The 19,885-nt window shown below is 39.8% G+C and overlaps 1 protein-coding gene, 1 long non-coding RNA gene and 1 pseudogene across 2 annotated transcripts in view; 2 read left to right on the top strand and 1 right to left on the bottom strand.

Moving 5' to 3' along the window:
• The window catches only part of jmjd6 (jumonji domain containing 6, arginine demethylase and lysine hydroxylase), a 12,479-nt gene extending 5,702 nt beyond the window's left edge, over positions 1–6,777 (bottom strand). The window contains exons 1-3 of the mRNA XM_030140825.1: positions 6,333–6,777; positions 3,798–4,186; positions 2,164–2,450 (exon numbers count right to left, since the gene is read on the bottom strand). Coding sequence (XP_029996685.1) covers positions 2,164–2,450; positions 3,798–4,186; positions 6,333–6,461 — 805 coding nt within the window. The 5' untranslated portion in view covers positions 6,462–6,777. The remainder of the gene's footprint in view (positions 1–2,163; positions 2,451–3,797; positions 4,187–6,332) is intronic.
• A 122-nt stretch (positions 6,778–6,899) lies between these two features.
• LOC115424060 (methyltransferase-like protein 23) lies at positions 6,900–8,987 on the top strand (annotated as a pseudogene).
• A 2,906-nt stretch (positions 8,988–11,893) lies between these two features.
• On the top strand, positions 11,894–18,231 carry LOC115423837 (uncharacterized). Its single transcript, XR_003936009.1, has 3 exons — positions 11,894–11,993; positions 17,523–17,632; positions 18,210–18,231. It is a non-coding gene; the product is annotated as an uncharacterized LOC115423837 (long non-coding RNA).
• Positions 18,232–19,885: the final 1,654 nt, after the last annotated feature.

Raw genomic sequence — 19,885 nt, 5'->3', positions numbered from 1 at the left:
CCTACTATATCAACACAAAAAGACAAAAAACACATAAAAAATATAAAATACAATTTGAAAAATGTATAGAATTTACTGCATAAATAACACAGATGCTTAACGAACCTTTCAAAGACTTTAAAAGTGAATATCGGTTCCAAATATTAGGATAGATCCACTGTATCTGTATGTTACAATGAACGTGTATAAAAGATAAACTGATGCTGAATATTATTAAAATTACACTGGTTTTTCTTCAGAACATTCACATTGTTTATGTTATTCACATTTTTTAAAGGACAGTTTATATATGCAACATTTTCATCATATAAATTCACTTTGTTCACTGTGAAACTGTTAATTTACATAATTTATAGGTTATTATGTAAAATGAATGAAAAATAAACAGACATTTTATTTTGTAATTAAAATTTTTTTCAACTAAAACAAAGTGAACTTCATATCTGTCATTATTTCTTTGTCATTGTTATTTTTTTACCAGTCTGATCCAGTTCAGACCATATGGGTCTGAATATGGAACCTGAATGTGGATGATAACGGGCTGAGGGTCTGATCGGGTTCAGTTCAGCTGAGGACTCGGACTCCGGGTCCAGGTTCTTACTGTGGTTCAGTCTAATCTCTGCTCAGACAGGTGAAGTTTAATTCCTGGATCTGAGCCCAAAGAGCAGCTGAGCTTTAATCCAGATCTGGCTTTAGGAGGATCTGGGTCACTGGATCCTGGTCCATACTGGAGCCTCCATGTGTTCAGGACCAGTTCTGTAGAACCTTAGTCCACATCCATGAACTCAACTGAGATGTTTCCTCTCTGTGTCTATTTGACTAATTAAACCCATCGTCATGGTCTACTGTCAGTGACAGCATTTAAAAGTTTCAAAGCAGAAGGTTTGTGTTGATTTTAGCCCTTCGATGTCTGAGGGTCTGGACCAGTGTTTTTAAACTTTGGGGTCAGGACTCCACGTGGGGTCGCCTGGAATTTCTAGTAATTGATAAAAATAAAAAAAAACTTACTAATAAAAAATCTGTGTTGGGCAGGGCTGTGTATTGGCAAGAATGACGATGCAATACAAATCACAATGCTTGAATCATGATACGATATATCACAATATATCATGATACTGTTAAAAGGGCTTTTTTTGTCTTTTTTTTTTTTTAAAAGATTATTTCCTAGAAAAATTTAATTATTACACCAGATATTTGCACAAATACTAAACACATTTTTATTTGATCAGAACAGGATCTAATGCTATATTACCAAACTTTCCTCTGTAAAAACTTAAACCTTAAATTCTGTTTTACAGACATTACAGTTTAAGATTCTGCTCAAAGTTCATATTCTATTAGTTCAAACTACATCATACAATTATTTTTGTTCAATCCCAACAAAGGAACTAACATCTGCCTCTCAGACAGTAAAAGTGCTTTTAGGATGCATCAAATAACCATTATTTAATGAAACAGAGTTAAATGATAGTAAATAAGATATAAACAAAAATGAAAGCAAAAAACAAAAAAGAACCTCCGCAATATCTGCATTTGAATAAATACCTAAAAATATCGATACAGTACTCTTTAATATCGATACAGTATTGTGAAATGAAATATCACGATATATTGCAAAGCCAATATATTCTTACACCCCTAGTGTTGAGTTGACAGAGCCAATCCCAATCCATAGAGGACAAACTGTGGTTCTGAAACTGAAGCACTGTGGTTCTGTTTATCTGTCAAATGTTCATTGTGGTCAGTTTCAGATGCTGCAGCTCTTTCATAATTCATAGTTTGAGTTCTTGTTTGTTCAGTATTAATTGTCAGCCTTGTAAATACAAGCTGGACTGACTGTACATATCCTGACCAAGGAAAATCCAAATCTCCCTTTGTGCAGTAATCTACACCTGGCTTGACTGCCTCCATCCATAAAAATATACATTATATAGACTATATGTCCTCTAAAATTAACCTGGATTTGAAACATAGTATTAAAACTATTACAGAATCAAAAACAAATTAATTTGAGCAAAAAAAAGTCTCAGTTTTGAATGTGTTTGTGATGTTAAAATGGGGTCAGGAGCCTAAAACGGTTGGAACCACTGTCGAGCAGGAATAAAAACCCCACCTTTAAAACGGGTCCAATTCAGATGGATCTGGTTCTGGTCCTGCACTGACCTGGTACAAAGACGGTCTCTCCGGGTCTCTGCAGGATCTCCAGGGGTCTGAACTCGGCAGGCCAGGTGGGCTGCTGCGTGCGGGGGTAGACCACGTTGAACCACGTGATAGCCTCATCCTGCTGGTTGCCCCCGTCCTCCCGGGTCACTTTGATCAGCTCTCGAGGGGTGTTTGTCGGGAACAGACACCACCTCTTATGGCCTTGGACCAGGGCATTCCAGGCGCTGGTTCCAAGGGGGTCGATGTGGATCCCAGTGCCAGACCGGGCCGGACCCATGACGAACCACCTGAGGACCAGACAAGACGTTCAAAGACACAAGGATTTAAAGAGAAATGAAGATGTGTTCAAGTTTTAACATAAATGAACCGAACTTCTACAACTCTGATGATTTTAATTAATATTTTCATATTTTCCATGTAAAAGTTCAACAGGTTTTCAAGTGTCACCACTAGAGGGCAGGACTGGATACTGTCTGAGAGGTTTGGTTCTTTATGTACAGGGGTTGGACAAAATAATGGAAACACCTTAAAAAAATCAACAAAATATAATTTAATATGGTGTAGGTCCACCTTTTGCGGCAATTACAGCCTCAATTCTCCGAGGTATTGATCCATACAACTTGTGAATTGTTTCCAAAGGAATTTTAAGCCATTCTTCAGTTAGAATACCCTCCAACTCTTTTAGAGACGATGGCGGTGGAAATCGACGTCTTACTTGAATCTCTAAAACTGACCATAAATGCTCAATAATGTTGAGGTCTGGGGACTGTGCCGGCCATACGAGATGCTCAGCTTCATTAGAATGTTCCTCATGCCATTCTTTAACAATTCTAGCTGTATGGATTGGGGCATTATCATCTTGAGGTGAACGTGTTTCCATTATTTTGTCCAACCCCTGTACATGTGTATCAGTGTTATTGTTATCTCCTTTTAAATCTATGATAATTACAAGGTTTGGACTGTTAAAGACACCAGAAGAAAATACATTTAAAAAATTATTTTTGTGCTGAAACTTCACTGGACGACTGTGATTCATCTACACTATTAATGTTTAAATCAGTGAAACTGGACCAATGTTCTGTCTGTTACTGAATGTTTTGTAGATCTGATCTGTGATAAACATGTATTAATGATCAGTTCAGGCAAAATATTGTTAAAATTGAAATTATTTTTGTGAGAAATTTCATTTTTTTTAAAAAGTTATTCACATCTTTTTTATTTGAATAGTTTGTATTTGATTTAAGGCTGTTTTTTCCAGTAAAACAGAAAAATGTTCTATTTGTCATTATTTACAGGTTATTCTGTTACTATTTTACCGGTTCTGATCCACTTTAGACCAAACTGGGCAGAACACGGAACCAGAACTAATATGAGTTTGACAACCCTGGTTTTAGTAGACCTGGTCTAAGTAAACCCAGTTTAAGTAACCCTGGTCTAAGTGACCCTGGTCCAAGTAACCCTGGTCTACGCAAACCCAGTTTAAGTGACCCTGGTCTAAGTAAACCCAGTTTAAGTAACCCTGGTCTAAGTAACCCTAGTTTAAGTACCCCTGGTCTACGTGACCCTGGTCTACATGAACCCAGTCTAAGTGACCCTGGTCTACATAAACCCAGTCTAAGTGACCCTGGTCAGACCTGTATGGCGGGCGTCTCTTCTCCCCTGCGAACTGGAACAGATCGTCCCTGAAGAACACTGGGACCTGGTAGTCATCCAGGAGTTTGCGGCGTTTGGCGTGTTCACCGTAGCTGCTGTCGAAGATGTAAAGCGGGCTGTCGTCGCGGGTGTTCTCCAGATACTCCACGTAGTACTTCATCTTCATCTTCACCGAGTAGCCGTCGTTGTCCTCGCCACACTTGAACTTCTGGTTGCGGTATTTGCGTTTGAGGCGCTCCAGAGTCCATTTCTCTCGCGCTGGCCAGTTGTCCTGGCAACCGAGCAGGACAACGGGTTTGTACGGACGCTCGAAGCGCTGGATGAACTCGTCCGGGCTGAGACGGACAGCGTCCACGCGCTCAACGTTGTCCTGGAAGATGAACAACAAACGGCATGAGGACGGGTTCATGTTCACACTGGTAACACCAGGTGAAAGGGCTGATGGGAAATGTAGTCACAGGCACTGAAACGTAGCTCATCTGAAATATTAAAACCTTTACTGTCACAACATTAGCACACACAAAATATAGTGTCTATACTTTGTATTTTCACAACATTTTTTATTCTTTTATGACCCTGTGTAGATGTTTCATGTCACATGTAAATATGTGCCTTTGGTTTCGAGGTGTTTGGAGAAATTTAAAAATAAACTGACCATCGTATAAGCCTTAAAAACAAACAAGTAAACAAAAACACAGTCATAGAGCACATGAAGGAGGTTCACGTCACCAAAATATAGCAAAAATGACAAACACCTGCTTCTCAAATCTGCCTCTGATGCTGCCTTCAGGTGCTGTCGGGAATATGATCCTTTCCACTAATGTATTTGAAATTACCAGTGTGTTGTGTTCAAGTGCTTTTGTTGAAAAATGTCTGAAACACAGTTAATGGAGATCTGATACTTGGGTAAAACAGTTTTGGACGTGTTCATTCATCTGATATGGCATTTATTTATTTTTTTATTTGCAAATTGTGTAAACTCTAAATGTGTAAAACCATCCACTAACAGGAGCAGAACGTTCATAAAACCATTGTTTATCATTGATCGTGAATCCCTCATTGCTCTCTGCCAAGTTGAAAAGGTCATTTTAATTTTGTCGATCTCCACCTTTTCCCAGTTCTCCAGTGGAAAATCCGACGAGACGAGAGGTGCACTTTTCCAGTTCATAACTGGTATTTACTATAATTTCCATACCACCTGAAGGCAGTATTAGTACATGTTTAACAGCAGTCTTTCAAAACTAATAATAAACAACTATATCTAATGGATTCAGAGATTTTTTTCCTACATAAAAATGACAAACTTGCTTCTCTAAAGAACACATTTGTCCAGATTTCTGTCCTAGAGGAGTCCTAACAGCAGATTTTTGAGATTTCCTGACATTTTAGAAACAAAACAACACTGATATAAGAACAATAATTAATAATCTGTAGCTGTTACGACATTGAATGAACAGGTCAGTGATTTTTCACCAAATACAAAAAATATTCTTCTCTTATTTTGCATCAGAGTCACTGAAACATTTCTAGGTTTTATTAAATATTAATGTTTAACAAATGGAATATGAAGCCAGTAAAATAGTCCATGACCTATAGAAACTATGGATTTCTTCACACTTAAACGTACTTCAAAACTTTTTTTTTTTAAGTACAAAAGTTAATGTCAATTTTAAATATTTTAATCAGGAAAAGCTACAATTTCAGTCTCCTAAAAAACAGCCTTTCACCTGGAATGAAACAATGATTTGGTGTTTATCATGGTAGTTCTTGATATTAACCAGCATATTTTTCCATCTAACCCAGTATTTTTTAATCTCCTGGAAACAGAGGAAAACTCTTGCACAATTATTATTATTTCACAGCCAAATCCATATGCATAAATGTACATTTAAAAAAACATCATTTGTTGCTTTTAGCAAATAAAGAGGCAAAGGGATTAAAATTAACTGTAAATAGTTCCGTATGGATCTTTATAAACTTTTTTTGTTGCAATTTGTGAGAAACTTCTCTACAGAAGTTGGTTTCTGACAGTTTTAGAAAATGGAAACGTAAATTTCATGACTTATTAGATCATAAAAATACTGGGAAACTCAAAATTAGTGTCTCAAAGTAGTATTCTATGATGTTTATAATGAAGATGTTATAGTTCTACTACTATTCTAATGGTAATTTCTATTATTTTGAGATACTAAGCAGTGGTGTTGTCTTTTCTATGTCATCCTAATTCTATAAATGTGCTTCCATGTCCTGAAATCAGCTTTTGTTTATGTCTTTAAGTCAAATGAGATGCACTGATTTATCTAAAAGCTGCTTCTGACTTTTCAGATCTCTTTTAACGCAGTTTTATCCCATAGTATTGGTGTTATTTACTGGTTTCTGGATTTTTAGGAGTGTTCCTAAAGGTGTGAGGTGTGGCTGGAGTTCAGGTATTGTTTCTAGTTTTGTCCACACCGGTGCCTACGTGACCAGCTGCACTGCTCCTGTCAGCTCTGTTAGCTTAGCTCACTGTCAGTTACCTTCACGGTGCGGTGCGACAGGTCGAAAGTCTCATGGTAGCCGTGTTTTATCCAGTCTAACGAGTCCTTCAGCTCGGGCCTGGCGCTCCGTTTGGCCTCTTTAATCCTCTTCTTACTCTTATGATTCATTACTGCTCCTAGCTTTAACGAGAAAACGTGTTGTCGCCGCTCAGCTAACAGCTAGCTACCGAGCTAACCTGCGCTCACTACAGAAACACATTAGCCGTTAGCCTGCACTGCTACCCGGCTAGCTGTGGCTTTCTAACACTCTCAACTGTTGATAAGACAAGAAAACCACAACTCTGACACTGCCAAACACACCCAGACGTTTCTGCTAACAATTACAACAAATACTTATCCAACCTGCTTGGGCGGGACAGTTTAATGAACAACTAGCTAACAGCGGCAGCTAACTGCCTGACACAATGCTTTGAGACTGTTTGACACTAGCAGATCCCGCCCCTTGCGAGAGCACAGAACTTCCATTGGCTAAAAGCCTTCCCGCCAGGCATATGCATAGATCTGATTGGCTTTCACTAAAGTCACTCTGGTGTTTTGTTTTTTTTCTAATGCGGAAATAGATTAAGCGTGGATCGTTTAAAGAGTGGAGCAACGTAAACACCGCAGAAATTGATCAAAATGGGTTATTTATTAGATGCAGCAGGGCCGGAAAAGCAGCCAAATATTTTATAATTGTAATTAAAAGCTAAGATGGCTGACAACGAGGCCGAAACACCATGTATAACCTACAAAGAGTTCAAGTTTGAAGAAAGTGGGAAAATCCCGTCGGAGTCCCTGTGTGTGTCCATCCCAGAGGTGTGTTGGGTTTCATTCACACATTAATAACTTGCATTTATTCAAACTGTATCTGTATCCACTGTTTCCCTGAGTACAACTGACTTTAAACCAGCATTTACACCACCTTTAGACGTCTATTATCTCACCGCATCCGACAGAACCGCATTAAAATAGTTTCATATTTAATGTATTTAAGGTGTAAAGTGGTTTTGACTGGTCTGAATAAGGGTTAACAGGTTTAATACAATACTTTAGGTCACCCTTTTGATTTCGGCATGTATTTAATACAAGTGAAAACCATGTATTAACACTTTAAAGAGGACATATGTTGCAGACTGAGCCTGTTTCAATTATAATACAATATACTCTATATTGTATTCACTGTTGTACTGGATGAGTTCAATGGAATGAATGCAGTAAGAAAATGACTCCAGACATTAAACCAACGGGACGATTTTACTACATAATGCATACTTAACTACATTTGGCACAATAGTTGCATATTGTTTACTGGGAGAAGGTTTGTGATGTATTTATAGTATTTATCGTATGTCTTATATTTCCATTTACTCTGACAGTTACCTCTGAGTTCCTTTTTGGACCACCACAAATAGGCAGACCCTTTTTAGATTGTGGTTCTGTGCAGGAACCCATGTAATGTCCTATTATTCTCCTGTCAACTGGTTGTGTTTTGAGGGATGAAACATGGTTGAAAAATCACCAAATGTACACGTGCAAAATGCCTCAACAGGATGGATAATTAACAAAATGACAAAAAAATTAAGAAAACTACTAACAAAGCAAAGGGGAAAAATTGACAAACATAAGCATCAAAATGAGTAAAGACAAAAATTAAGCAGCAAAATTAGTGGAAAAACTCACAAAATGAATAAAATCTTAACAAAATAGGCACGAAAAAGGACAAAAATAAACAGAAATAAGTAGCACAATTAGATGGATAGATGGTTCTGTCACAGTACTGTGTCTGCAGTGGACAGGTTACCAGTCTACACAGGACAGACCCAGCACACTGATTGGACCTGAGGGACACATAGCAAGGTAGTCACACAGGATCAGGGACAGAGACACTTCATATTTATTTAATATTTTATCTTTTTTTATGCTACAAACACAGAGACCTGGGGAACTTTATTTCATTGTATCATGTGTTCTATCAGTCTGAGGTCTTTATACACGTCCAGTCTAATTGTGATCTTCTCCTCAGGTTCTGGATCCACAGTATGGGATGTATGTGTGGCCCAGTGCGGTGGTTTTGGCTCAATATCTATGGAAACACAGAGAAGAGCTGAGATCCAGGACGGTGCTGGAGGTGATCTGCTGTTCTAATCTGTAGGTTATTAGACTGTTCCGGTTCTGGGTCCAGATGTGACGGTGGTTCTGTGTCCTCAGCTCGGTGCTGGCGCCAGTCTTCCCGGCGTCGTGGCGGCTCGTTGTGGCGCGAAGGTGATCCTGTCCGACAGCGATACGAAGCCTCTGACTCTGCAGAACTGTAGGCGGAGCTGCGACGCCAACGGTCTGACAGAGGTCCAGGTCCTGGGTCTGACCTGGGGGACATCTCACCGGACCTGGTTCTGCTCCCAGAACTAGACCTCATCCTGGGAGCAGACGTGTTCTACGAGCCCAAAGGTCAGATGGAACCCACCGTGCAAACCCGCCCACGTATGTTCATGCATGATCTAAACCTGTCAATGAAATGTTCCAGACTTTGAAGACGTTCTGGTGACAGTTGCGTTCCTGCTACAAAAAAACCCCAAGGCTCAGTTTTGGACGACGTACCAGGAAAGAAGGTACAACTGCTTTGGCCCGCATGGAATTGTGGGATATGATGTTCTTTAAATAGAAAGGAAGCTTTGATTTAGAAGGAAGGTTGTTTTTAATTCATCGAAATGGTGAAAACATTCCTTAAATGTCCAAGAATGTTCTTGAAACAATCCGACAATCTACGTGTGTGGTTCTTAACGGGGGGGGGGCTGAGCACACAGGGTGTGTGTGAGTGACATCGGTGGGGGGCATTTGGAACAAGAAAGTTGAGAGGGGGGTGCTCAGGCACACATGGGTGCATGGTGACTACTGTTGTACATCAACAACATTATACACCACTCAACCCCCCCTCCCCAAGACCCATGTAGCTCCGACGTATACCAGAGGCACATAGTCCACCCCCTGGAACCTGAACTAACATGAATTTGACAGTTCTGTTCTAGAGGATCCTTAACATACCCTCCATAACATTGTAGACTTCTTCCCTGCAGGTGTTCCTCAGGCGTGGAGGTACAGAACAAGGTTATAATAGTTTTGGATTTTTACCTCTGCCAAGGAGGTTATGTTTTTGCTGGCGTTGGTTTGTCTGTCTGTCTGCCTGTCCGTGCACAAGATACTCAAAAAGTTATAGATTAGATTTGGATGAAAATTTCAGGACATGTTGATACTGGCACTATGAACCAATGATTAAATTTTGGTGGTAACTGGGGGGGGGGCACCGATCTGCCTTGGCGGAAGTCTGCGCTCTCCAAGTGCTTTTCTAGTTCATTATAGGTTAGTTTTTATTTAGTTATTTAGTTTTGACTTTTTTGTTCTCTAATTCAGTTAGTTTTAATAGTTTTTAGAGCAGGTTTGCTAGTTGTTATTAGTTTTCATTTTTTTCTAAAGCTTAGTTTAGTTTAGTTTAGTATTGAATTTTAGTTTAGTGTCTATCTTTTCTCCTTTCTTCGCCGTCGTATTCAAATAAATCCCAGAAGGGACTCTGCTGCTTTCTCACCAACTTTAGTCTCCTGTTTTCTAGGTAAGAGTGGGCTACAAGACGACTGTAAATGACAAGTGATGAGAAGGGAGGGGCTGTGAATACCGCTATGGTTAGCCGCTAGCTAAAATTGCTAGAGCAAAATAAATTGATTTCGTATCAATCCGACATTGACAAAGACCGAAAACTAAGGGAATCTTATCCAAATTTTTATACGTTTTAGTTAGTTTTGTAAGCACACAATACAGTTTCAGTTAGTTATCATTTTTTTCCTTTTAATTATATTTTTATTTATTTCAGTTAACAAAAATGTTATTTCAATTCTAGTTTTCAGTCCATTTCGTTAGTTTTCATTATGATAATAACCTTGGTCAGAACCTCAGAGATGGTGTTCATCCATTGATGGTGCAAGGAAGCAGGTTTGGGGGTTCTTTTAATTTGTCGTTGTGTTTTTAGGGGCGCGACTGGTCGATCGAGGTGTTGCCTCCACCGGTGGAACCTGAACTGTGTTGACATCCATCTGGAAACAATTCGATGCTGATAAACCAGACCTGGCAGGATCGAGTCTACCAGGAAGTCCACATGCATCCAGATGATGATCATCACCCTGGACGAAGGACGACCACGAACATAACAGGATCTGGGGGGGTGGGGGCTGTGGTGGGAGAAAACTCAATGCAACAAAACTTCATCACAGAACCATCACAGAAGATGGATGGAGATGATGGAGAGTTTTTTTAACCTACAAGAACATTCACATTTGTCATATCTTAATTAAAAAAAAATCCTCAACAAACTGTTTTAGTAGTTTCAGTCTATGTTGTGAAGATGTTCATCCATGACCCTGTTCCAGAGCGATGGACCATCTGGGTGAGAATAGTGGCAGATGAAGTGATTACCCGTCAGGCCTAGTGCCTCCAGTTAGGGCTGCACGATTTTGGCCAAAAATCCTGATTTTTTCTTCTAAAAAACTTGATTTTTGATTTTTGGGCAAAACTACAAGACAACAGAAGTCAGCATGTCATTTTAGTGAGGCTATGGGGTCCAGGTCTGAGTTGGGTTCATGGAGGCTATGGGGGTCCAGGTCTGAGGTGGGTTCCTGGAGGCTATGGGGTCCAGGTCTGAAGTGGGTTCATGGAGGCTGTGGGGTCCAGGTCTAAGGTGGGTTCATGGTAATCGTACAGTGGATTGGTTTTCAGACACGACAAAACTTTTAGCTGTGACACAATTTTTTGTTCCACACAAGGTCGAATGAAGAGGTTTTTTTTTTCGTGTTGTTTCTGAGGGGTGTTCAGGTGGAAGCCACGGTTCAGTTTTCGTATCTGTTGGAACAAGAGTGTACGAGAAAAAAAGAAACTATGAATCATTACTCCTGAGGGTTTTCTGAGGTGAAAGAGGAGGAGTTGAAATGTTCTGGTTCCTTGTTATGTTCTGTGGGACGTTCTCTACAGGTTCTGTGAAGGTCTCCAGACTCTGCTCAGATGTTTCTTCTCACATTAGTAAAAAACTGATCATCGATTCTGGGCGTTTGTTCAAGGTTGGAGTTTGACAGCGGAGGCAGTAGAAGGTGAGGAGGAGGAGGAGGAGGTCTGTGGTTTCCTGTTTGTAGGTGGGGAGGATGTTGAGGACGGTTGCAGCGGTGTTTGTTCACACAGAGCTGAAGGCGACGACGCTCCGAGGTGTCGCAGTCGCACCTTCTGATTGGTCCGAGGTTGAAGCTGCTGAGAAAAGGCGATCTATCTGATGATCAACCCACACAGAGCTGTGAACTTCCAGCATCTCTTTGGTCTGTGACTCACGCACCAACTGGCATCTTGGTTAAAACTTCTACGGTCTCCACAACCAGGCAGGTGTTAGATCTCAGAGGTTCCTACCAAACATCTGAGCTTCTGTGGCGGGAGGCTGACGAGCGCCGGTCTCTGATTGGATCACAGAGGAGGGGACGGTTTTATAGAGGCAGCCGCGAAGAACGAGGAAGACGCTCCTTCAGACATGGCGGACGTTGGTTACAGTAGTCGCCTCATGTGGACCAGAACCAGGACAGACCATCAGACCTCCTCCACGCCCAAAAACCAGACCTGTACCCTGTAGACCGACCCCGGGTGAGTCTGACACGGTTCACGGACAGGAACATGGTGTGTAGACGCCGACTTCTTTTTTCCCAGCATGCATCTGAGGCATGAGGAGGACGAGAAGGCCCGGGTTCAGGACCTGGACCAGGTTCAGGACCTGAGACCTTCTGGAGGACTTAGTTTGAGCAGGTTTTATTTGACTATACCTCCTTAAATATCAGAGTTTTTACTCAACATTTATCTGATGATGGAGTTCAGAGTTATTATTTTTGGGAACATTTGACAGAAACCTCCCTGTAAAAAAAAAGTTAAAAAAAAATAAATACCAGAAATACTGCAGTTAGGAGGTACTTTTACTGTATAACTGAGTTTAATACATATCTGAGGTACTTTATAGAGTATTTTCATTTTCTACAGTTATACTCGACTCCACATCATTCTTAGTAAAAAAAAGAAAATGTTTCCGAATTTAAGAAGTAAACACTGCAGTAGTCTGAAATACCAGAAATACTGCTGTTAGAATGTACTTTTACTGTATAACTGAGTTTAATACATATTTGTGGTACTTTATAGAGTATTTATAAACTTTTTGCTTCATTTGTTTCGGGCAGAAAATCTGAAACTTACCATAAAATTTGGACACATTTAAGAAAAAAACCCGAAACAACAAACAAGGATGTAAAAATACTACTATTAGAATCCACTGTCCATACTTTTACTGCAGTGTTGTACACATTCGAGGTACTTCCCTGAGTACTTCCAGTAGTTGTGTAGATTTATACTTTTAACAAAACTCAGTCACTCGACTCATCTGTGATTTTACAGTAAACTCATTGGAATAAATGACCGAATCCTGTCCAGATTCACCGATAATTGACATAAATCTGCTTGTGTTCATGTTTCTAATAGTAAATAAATCCAACACTCTGAGGTTCTGCTCTGTCACCAGGCTGTACTTCAGCTCATGTTCAAGGTCTTTGAGGATTTCCTGTATTTTCTGCAGACTGGGTTCAGGTTGTCTGACAGCTTTAACCGCTCATTATTTACTCTGAACGACGAAGAAACAGACAAATACTTATGATTTCAACACATTATCCAAACAAACACCAGTCAGTTTAGTATAAAAACAGTCGTGAAGGCGACACGAACCGAGCAGTGATACGATCATCTGTTCCTAAAATGTCAAAAATCAGCTGAATTTGGCCTCCAGACACATTCCATTTAGGACAAGGCTGTCAAACTCAGGGACCAGGGGCCACATTAAGCCAAATTTGATCTGCAGTGGGCCGGACCAGTGAAATAATAACATATAAATAATGTCAACTCCAACTTTCCTCTGTGTTTTAGAGCGAAAAAAGTAAATTATGCAATGAAAATGTTTACATTTACCAACTATCCTTTAAAACGATGCGAATAACGTGAACAAATGGAAATTTCTTAAGAAAACTAAATGCAATTTTAACAATATTATGTCTCAGTTTATCATTTACACATGTTCATTACAACGTACAGATCCCAGTGGATCAGCAAATGCACAAAACATTTAATAACAGGCAGAATATTGCTAAAATTACACTTCAGACATTCAAAATGTTCATATTTGTTGTGGTTATTCGTGTTTTTGTGAAAGTTAGTTTGTTTTAGTGTAAATACAGTAAATGACATGAAAATATTACATTTACAAGGGAAAATGTGGAGTTGTGAGTATTTATAGGTTAATATCATAGTATTTGACTGATCCGACCCACTGCAGATTAAATTAGTCTGTATGTGGAACCTGAACTGAAATGATTAATGTCTCAGTGTAATTTTTTCCATTTCACACATTCATCCCAGGGGCAAGACTGGACCCTTTGGCAGGCTGGATTTGGCCCCGGGCCGCATGTTTGAAACCTGTGATTTAGTCCTGTGTTTTTCTGGTTCTGTCCTGTATTTTCGGTCTGTAAAGGTCCTCGTATCTGCGTTTTCATCTGCTCTGCTGTGAATGTGTGGAACTTCCTGGACTGGTTTTCATCTTCTCATCGATACTTGAAGTAAAACGCCAACGCGTGTCAGTGAAACGCAAATAAATGAGATAAAACACGAATGTTTCCTGTCGTCGGCAAAAAAGTCAGAGATGAAAAACTGACTGAAATGACTAAAGAACCAAAAAGTCATCTGGTTCAGTTCAGGAACTGGTTCACGACTAGAACGGTGAAAACAGGCCTGAGTTTGGAAACAAAAGGTGATAGAACAGGAAAAAAAAAACCCTGAATGTGTTCCTCAATGTTTGCCTTAAATAAGACCCGTGTCCCTGTCCGTCATGTTCTATTTGAATCCCCCCCAGTTGAATGTGTGAGGTTCTCAGGTTCTGTCTCTGTCACCATGTTCTCACAGCAGGTTTTAACCCTTTAACACCAACGTATCATATTTGATCCATGAGTTTTGAAGCCCTCTACATCACAGGTGTCAAACATGCGGCCCGGGGGCCAAATCCAGCCCGCCAAAGCAGGGTGGATTCTAGGATCAGAGGTTTAGGGGGGCTGAGCACCCAGAGTGCTGCCTGGACAGGCAAGAGAAATTTCACCGTTTTGTACATTTTAACGTAAGTTTAAGTTTAACCAAAACAATGCAGATTATTAACTAGAAAAGTCTGTTGATTTGATGCAGTTTTTCTTCTAGGAGTCCAAACAATGACAGAACAGTAACTGAGGCCTTTCCTTTTCTTTCATTTTGTTTCCTTTCCTTTCCTTTTCCTTTCCTTCCTTTATTGTGTTGTTGTTTTTTCTGTTTAGTGTCTTTGTTTCTTTTATTCCTCTGTTATTTCCTTCTCCTCTGTCTGTCAAAGCACTTTGTAAACTCAGGTTTAAAGGTGTTACAGAAATAAGTTATTATAGTGTTAATGTCATTAATATAAATACTATAGTGAACATTACATCATTAGTAAACATTAATTGCCTGTTAATTAGTGTTTATTAGTGCATGTCTGGTGGTTTAAAGGGGTTCCACTCCTTTGAGCAGACACTGATGAACCGTTCAGGTCTTCCTGTTCCACTTCCTGTCTGATCTGGTTTTGCTCGCTCTGAGTGGTCGACTGCTCTCATTCAGTTGCTTCAGACATTTCTGAGGTGGAACCAAAATAAACCTTCAGTGTGGAACTGAAGTTCACAACAAGAGCTGAAGTCAGACAGAACAGCAGGGCGGAGCTTAGAGGGTTCTGTTCCAGGTTCCAAACAGATCGTCTGTGGAGAGTCTGAACTTTTACTGATGAAGTGAAAAGAGTAGAATTTGTCGGTGGAACACATCAGTGGAATCCACCAGCGGAACCCGTTGGTGGAACCCATTAGGGGAACCTGTCAGTAGAACCCATTGGTGGAACACATTGGTGGAAGCAGGTGGTTCTCCTTCCTGTGAAGACGACAATCTGAAAAACTACAAGTTTATTAAAAACATCTTCATGTCAGAACATCATCACAGAACAAAATAGGAAGGTGAGAACCTCAACTGTAAAGGAACAGAAGACGAAAGAACCGAGTCTGAAGAACGATGACGGAACATGAAAAAACAAAAACAACAGAAACTTCAATAATTCAGTTCATGTAAGGAACAGAACACCCAAACATCCTGTGACTTCACATGGAGTTTTCTTTATATTTAACTTTTACTCAGTAACTGAATATCATCCATTATATTATTATATTATCATATTATTATATTATTATGGTCTGTATTTTCATTTTTCAGTGTAAATCATCCAACTCTTCCTTCAACCTGGAAATCATCTTTGGTTCTCCCTCTGTTAAAGGAGGAGACCCTCAGTGTGAACAGATTATAGGACAGGTTCAGATTTGTGCGTCTTCTTCAGTCTTTAGTTTCAGTTTTAGAGGTGGTCCATGTGTAGAAGGATCTGGGCTCTGGACTGATGCCTCCACATTGAAAACCTGGTAAAGAAGTTAAAGCTTAAACTGGGCTTTTACTTTGGAAATAAGTTGTGTTTTTCTTTGATGTAAAAAAGTGTCTTGTCTCTGCCAGTTTTTTATTGGTGTTCAATCATGCAGATCTACTTTATATGAGTGCATCGTCCAAATGTCTTCAAGTGGTGGGCACGGTTTATCCAGTCTCTCTGACGTTTAACACTGATTCTAAAGCCATGACACATCAGTGTGAGTCGTATTCCAGAGTGGGACATCCTGTCCTTTCCACTCGGAGGCTGGGACACTGGGACATACTTGGACTATTGTCTCCTATATCTGTAGTTTAAAAACAAGAACAAGTGTTGCTCCTTACTGTCTGTGATCAGATGATCAGCTCTTCCTCTTTGTGCCGTTCACCTGAACAGACCTGAGTCAAAGGTCATGTGTCTACACTGTTCCTCACACATGGAATATGTTCCTATAAGATTGAAAGACTATAAGAATAAAAAACTATAAAACTAAAAGACTATAAGACTAAAAGACTAAGAGACTATAAAACTAAAAGACTGAAAGACTATAAGACTAAAAGACTATAAGACTAAAAGACTAAGAGACTATAAGACTAAAAGACTGAAAGACTATAAGACTATAAAACTAAAAGACTATAGGACTAAAAGACTATAAGACTACAAAACTATAAGACTAAAAGATTATAAGACTATGAGACTAAAAGACTATAAGACTAAGAGACTATAAGACTATGAGACTAAAGGCTATACTTCTGAAAGACTAAGACTAAAGAATATAAGACTAAAAGACTATAAAACTAAAAGACTAAAAGACAGAAAGACTATAAGAGCAAAAAGAGTATAAGACTAAAAGACTATACGACTAAAAGACTAGAAACAGACTGAACTGATCTACTCCTTAAATACTTTTAAACTCAACCTCAAGTGCTACAGAATAACTCAATAACTTGTACTTATTTTTCATAGTTTGACTTGTCCTGTACCGTTTGTTTTAAATGTTTGTTGCTATTCCTGTTGCCTCTTGGCCTGGACCCCCTTAAAAAGAGCTTCTTAATCTCAATAGGACTGTTTTTTTTCCTTGGTTAAATATAGGTTAAATAAAATAAATAAAAATAAATCCAATATTTGAGTAAAGCTGAATGGCCACAGGTAAAAACAGACCACAATAAACGTCAGTAAAAACATGTCTCTTCATCTTTTACCCTCTGAATATTGTTCTCTGTTGTTGTATTTCCAGTCAGACCCTGAACGCCTCATCAGGTGGTTTTTACAGGGTTCCACAGGTTCCATTTAAGGCCTTTTTAAGACACTTAGAAAAGAATTTAAGGCCTACATCACATAAATACTTTCAAAAATTCATGACTCTGAGAGTTTATGAAAGTGTATTTATTGACTCCAACACTTTGGTTCCTGTCGTTCAGAGTCGTTTCTCAGGGGATGTAAAGTTAGCGATAATTGGTTCTAACTTTAATATAAACTGTCGGGTCTAAACGGGTGGAACTGAAACACAAACGCAGACAACCAGTTATGGAAACAGAAGATAAACCACGTCAGATTAACACCTTTAAATACAGATTTGTAAATTCAAGACTTTTAAGACCCGGGTGGAACCCTGTTTTTAACTCCTCCGTCCTCAGGTGAAGGATGGACGTATCCTGGCTCCACCTCCTTCTGACCGTGTCCATCCTGGTGTCCCTGGTCCTTCTGCTCATCGTGTGTCTCAACTGCAGGAACAAACGTCCTCTGGGTGGGACTGGAAGTCCACACACACACACACACACACACACACACACACACACACACACACACATACAGTATTCACTCAAAATTCTGAATTTAATTCAGTTCAATGAATGAATTTGAACTGACTCCGCCACAGGAAGTGGAATGGAATCAGTGCAATTCGAGAAATTCACTCTTATCACGAGTCAGTAAGAATGTGATCAAACTGAAGACACTAACATCAAAGGTCTTTAAGGGTTAAAGGCGGACATTTGGTCTTAAGGGAATTAAAGGTTGAATTCAGACCTAATTTGGTTTTATAGACTGACAGTGACCCAGAACAGATCTCATTATATTGTTGGGGAAAAGTAGGTCAAAGTTTAAATTTTTAGGATTTTTTTTTTTAAATCTTTATTTTCTTCTATTTATTTATTATGACCCAAATTTCAAATGTCTATAAAAACATCATTTTTTTTCAGTTCCTTCAAATGTAAAGATGTGGACTCATTTAAATCTACATAAACAGACCGAACTCACCTGTCAGATCTTTGTATTTGTGTTTTTTTCCTCATTTTTGACCCATGTCCATGTCCTGGTCTCAGCATCCATCCCTCAGACCAACCCTTCAGAGGACTACATGCCGTAAGTCTGTTTGTCTCAGATCAACGTCCTCATTTCTTTTTAAATTGCTTCTAAAACTGGTCTGATTCCTTCCTCAGATCCACTCAGTTCAGACTCATCAGTCCGGGTGAGTTTTTTATCGACTGATCCACATTAAAGCTTCCATCTTCGTGAGTTTGTTGGATTAAATGTCAGTTCTTTGTTTGTTTCAGTGCAGACGACGGAGCTGTTCCTCTGTCCATCCATCCTCCCACCTGCTGTGAGTAGATTCCCTCAGAGCTGTGGAGTGCCACAGGGTAGCTGTCTGGGGCCTCTATTGTACAGTTTTTACAGATGATTTACTGACTGTGTTGAATGAAGTGAAAATATTTACGTACCAAGATGATACCACAGTTTATATGTCAGCAACAAATGTCAAAGATCTGAGTGAAAACTGAAAAGAGGAGGTACTGTCTCTCTGTCCAACAGATGAAGACAAACAAGGTGGTGTTGAATGTGACAAAGACAAAGGCTGAATCCCAATCCACCCTTTGGCCCCTCCCCCTTAGCCCTACCCTTCAGTTTTGCCCGTACATGTGAAGGGGTAGTGTTGTTCCGATTCTCAATAGGACAGAGGGGAGGGGCTAAGGAGGAGGGGCTGTTTGACCCTTCAAACAGATATTTCAGGACCACACTTCAAACACAGGGGTCTGAGAAATTTCCCATAATTCATTTCCAATCATTGGTCAGATGAAGGTAAACACTGCAAAAACAAAGCAGCAGTGACCAAAGAAACACAACTGGACAGATTTACTGCAGAAACAACTGAATCATGTGATCGTTCGTTTAATGTCATTTCAGTGTGTTATAGATGTTGTTTGTGCAGTTTGTGGTTGATAGTGGTAAACACGTCCAAAGCCCATGGAACAGAGACGGTTCCAGCTGCTGACGACGTGGAGAATTCTGTCCCAACAAAGTTTGAACAGCTGTTTATAGTGACATCAGTGACTGATGATGACGGAACAGGTCTGGCAGAGTTGGACCATTTCAACCATTACTCCTTTGAACTGGGGTTGAAGGGGAAGGGGCCAAGGGGGAGGGGTGAGGGGAGGGGCCAAGGGGGAGGGGGAGGGCCAATGGGTGAATTGGGATTGGACGAAAGACTCTAGTTTTTGGCTCTGAGCATAAAATGAAAGCAGGTCCAGTTTGTATCTTCAATTCGCTTTATTTATCCCAAGGGTCAATTAAAAAAGGACATGAAAGTAGATTAAAGAGAGACATTAAAGCTATACCGTATGATGTGGCATTTTTACACTTTTCTTTTGTCATCTTAAAATGCTCCTAATAAGGGTGTGTCAAACTAAAATGTAAAAGAAATCCACCAGGTATTGAAACTCAAAAATGTTTAATTCTCATATATTTCCAATAAAAGTCTAACCTGTGGCGAGGAAAAAGGAGAAACCAGCCAGTTGCTAGCGAGCCAACTTTATTTCTCTCCAGCCACCAGAAACAATCATGAAAAACTCAGCACTCCTCGTGGGTGCTAAAACCCGCCCCACAAGCCACAACATCCTCTGGGTGAGAGAAACGCCATATCCTGTACACCACACAGGCCCCCCCCCCGAACACCCAGAAGGGAACACAACCTGCAACTCAGTGTCTCAATGGGGGCTTAATT

The sequence above is a fragment of the Sphaeramia orbicularis genome, chromosome 8 (genome assembly GCF_902148855.1).
Source record: "Sphaeramia orbicularis chromosome 8, fSphaOr1.1, whole genome shotgun sequence".
Classification (NCBI taxonomy): Eukaryota; Metazoa; Chordata; class Actinopteri; order Kurtiformes; family Apogonidae; genus Sphaeramia; species Sphaeramia orbicularis.
Note: the sequence above shows the minus strand (reverse complement) of the source record. Positions and strands in the feature narration are given on the sequence as shown.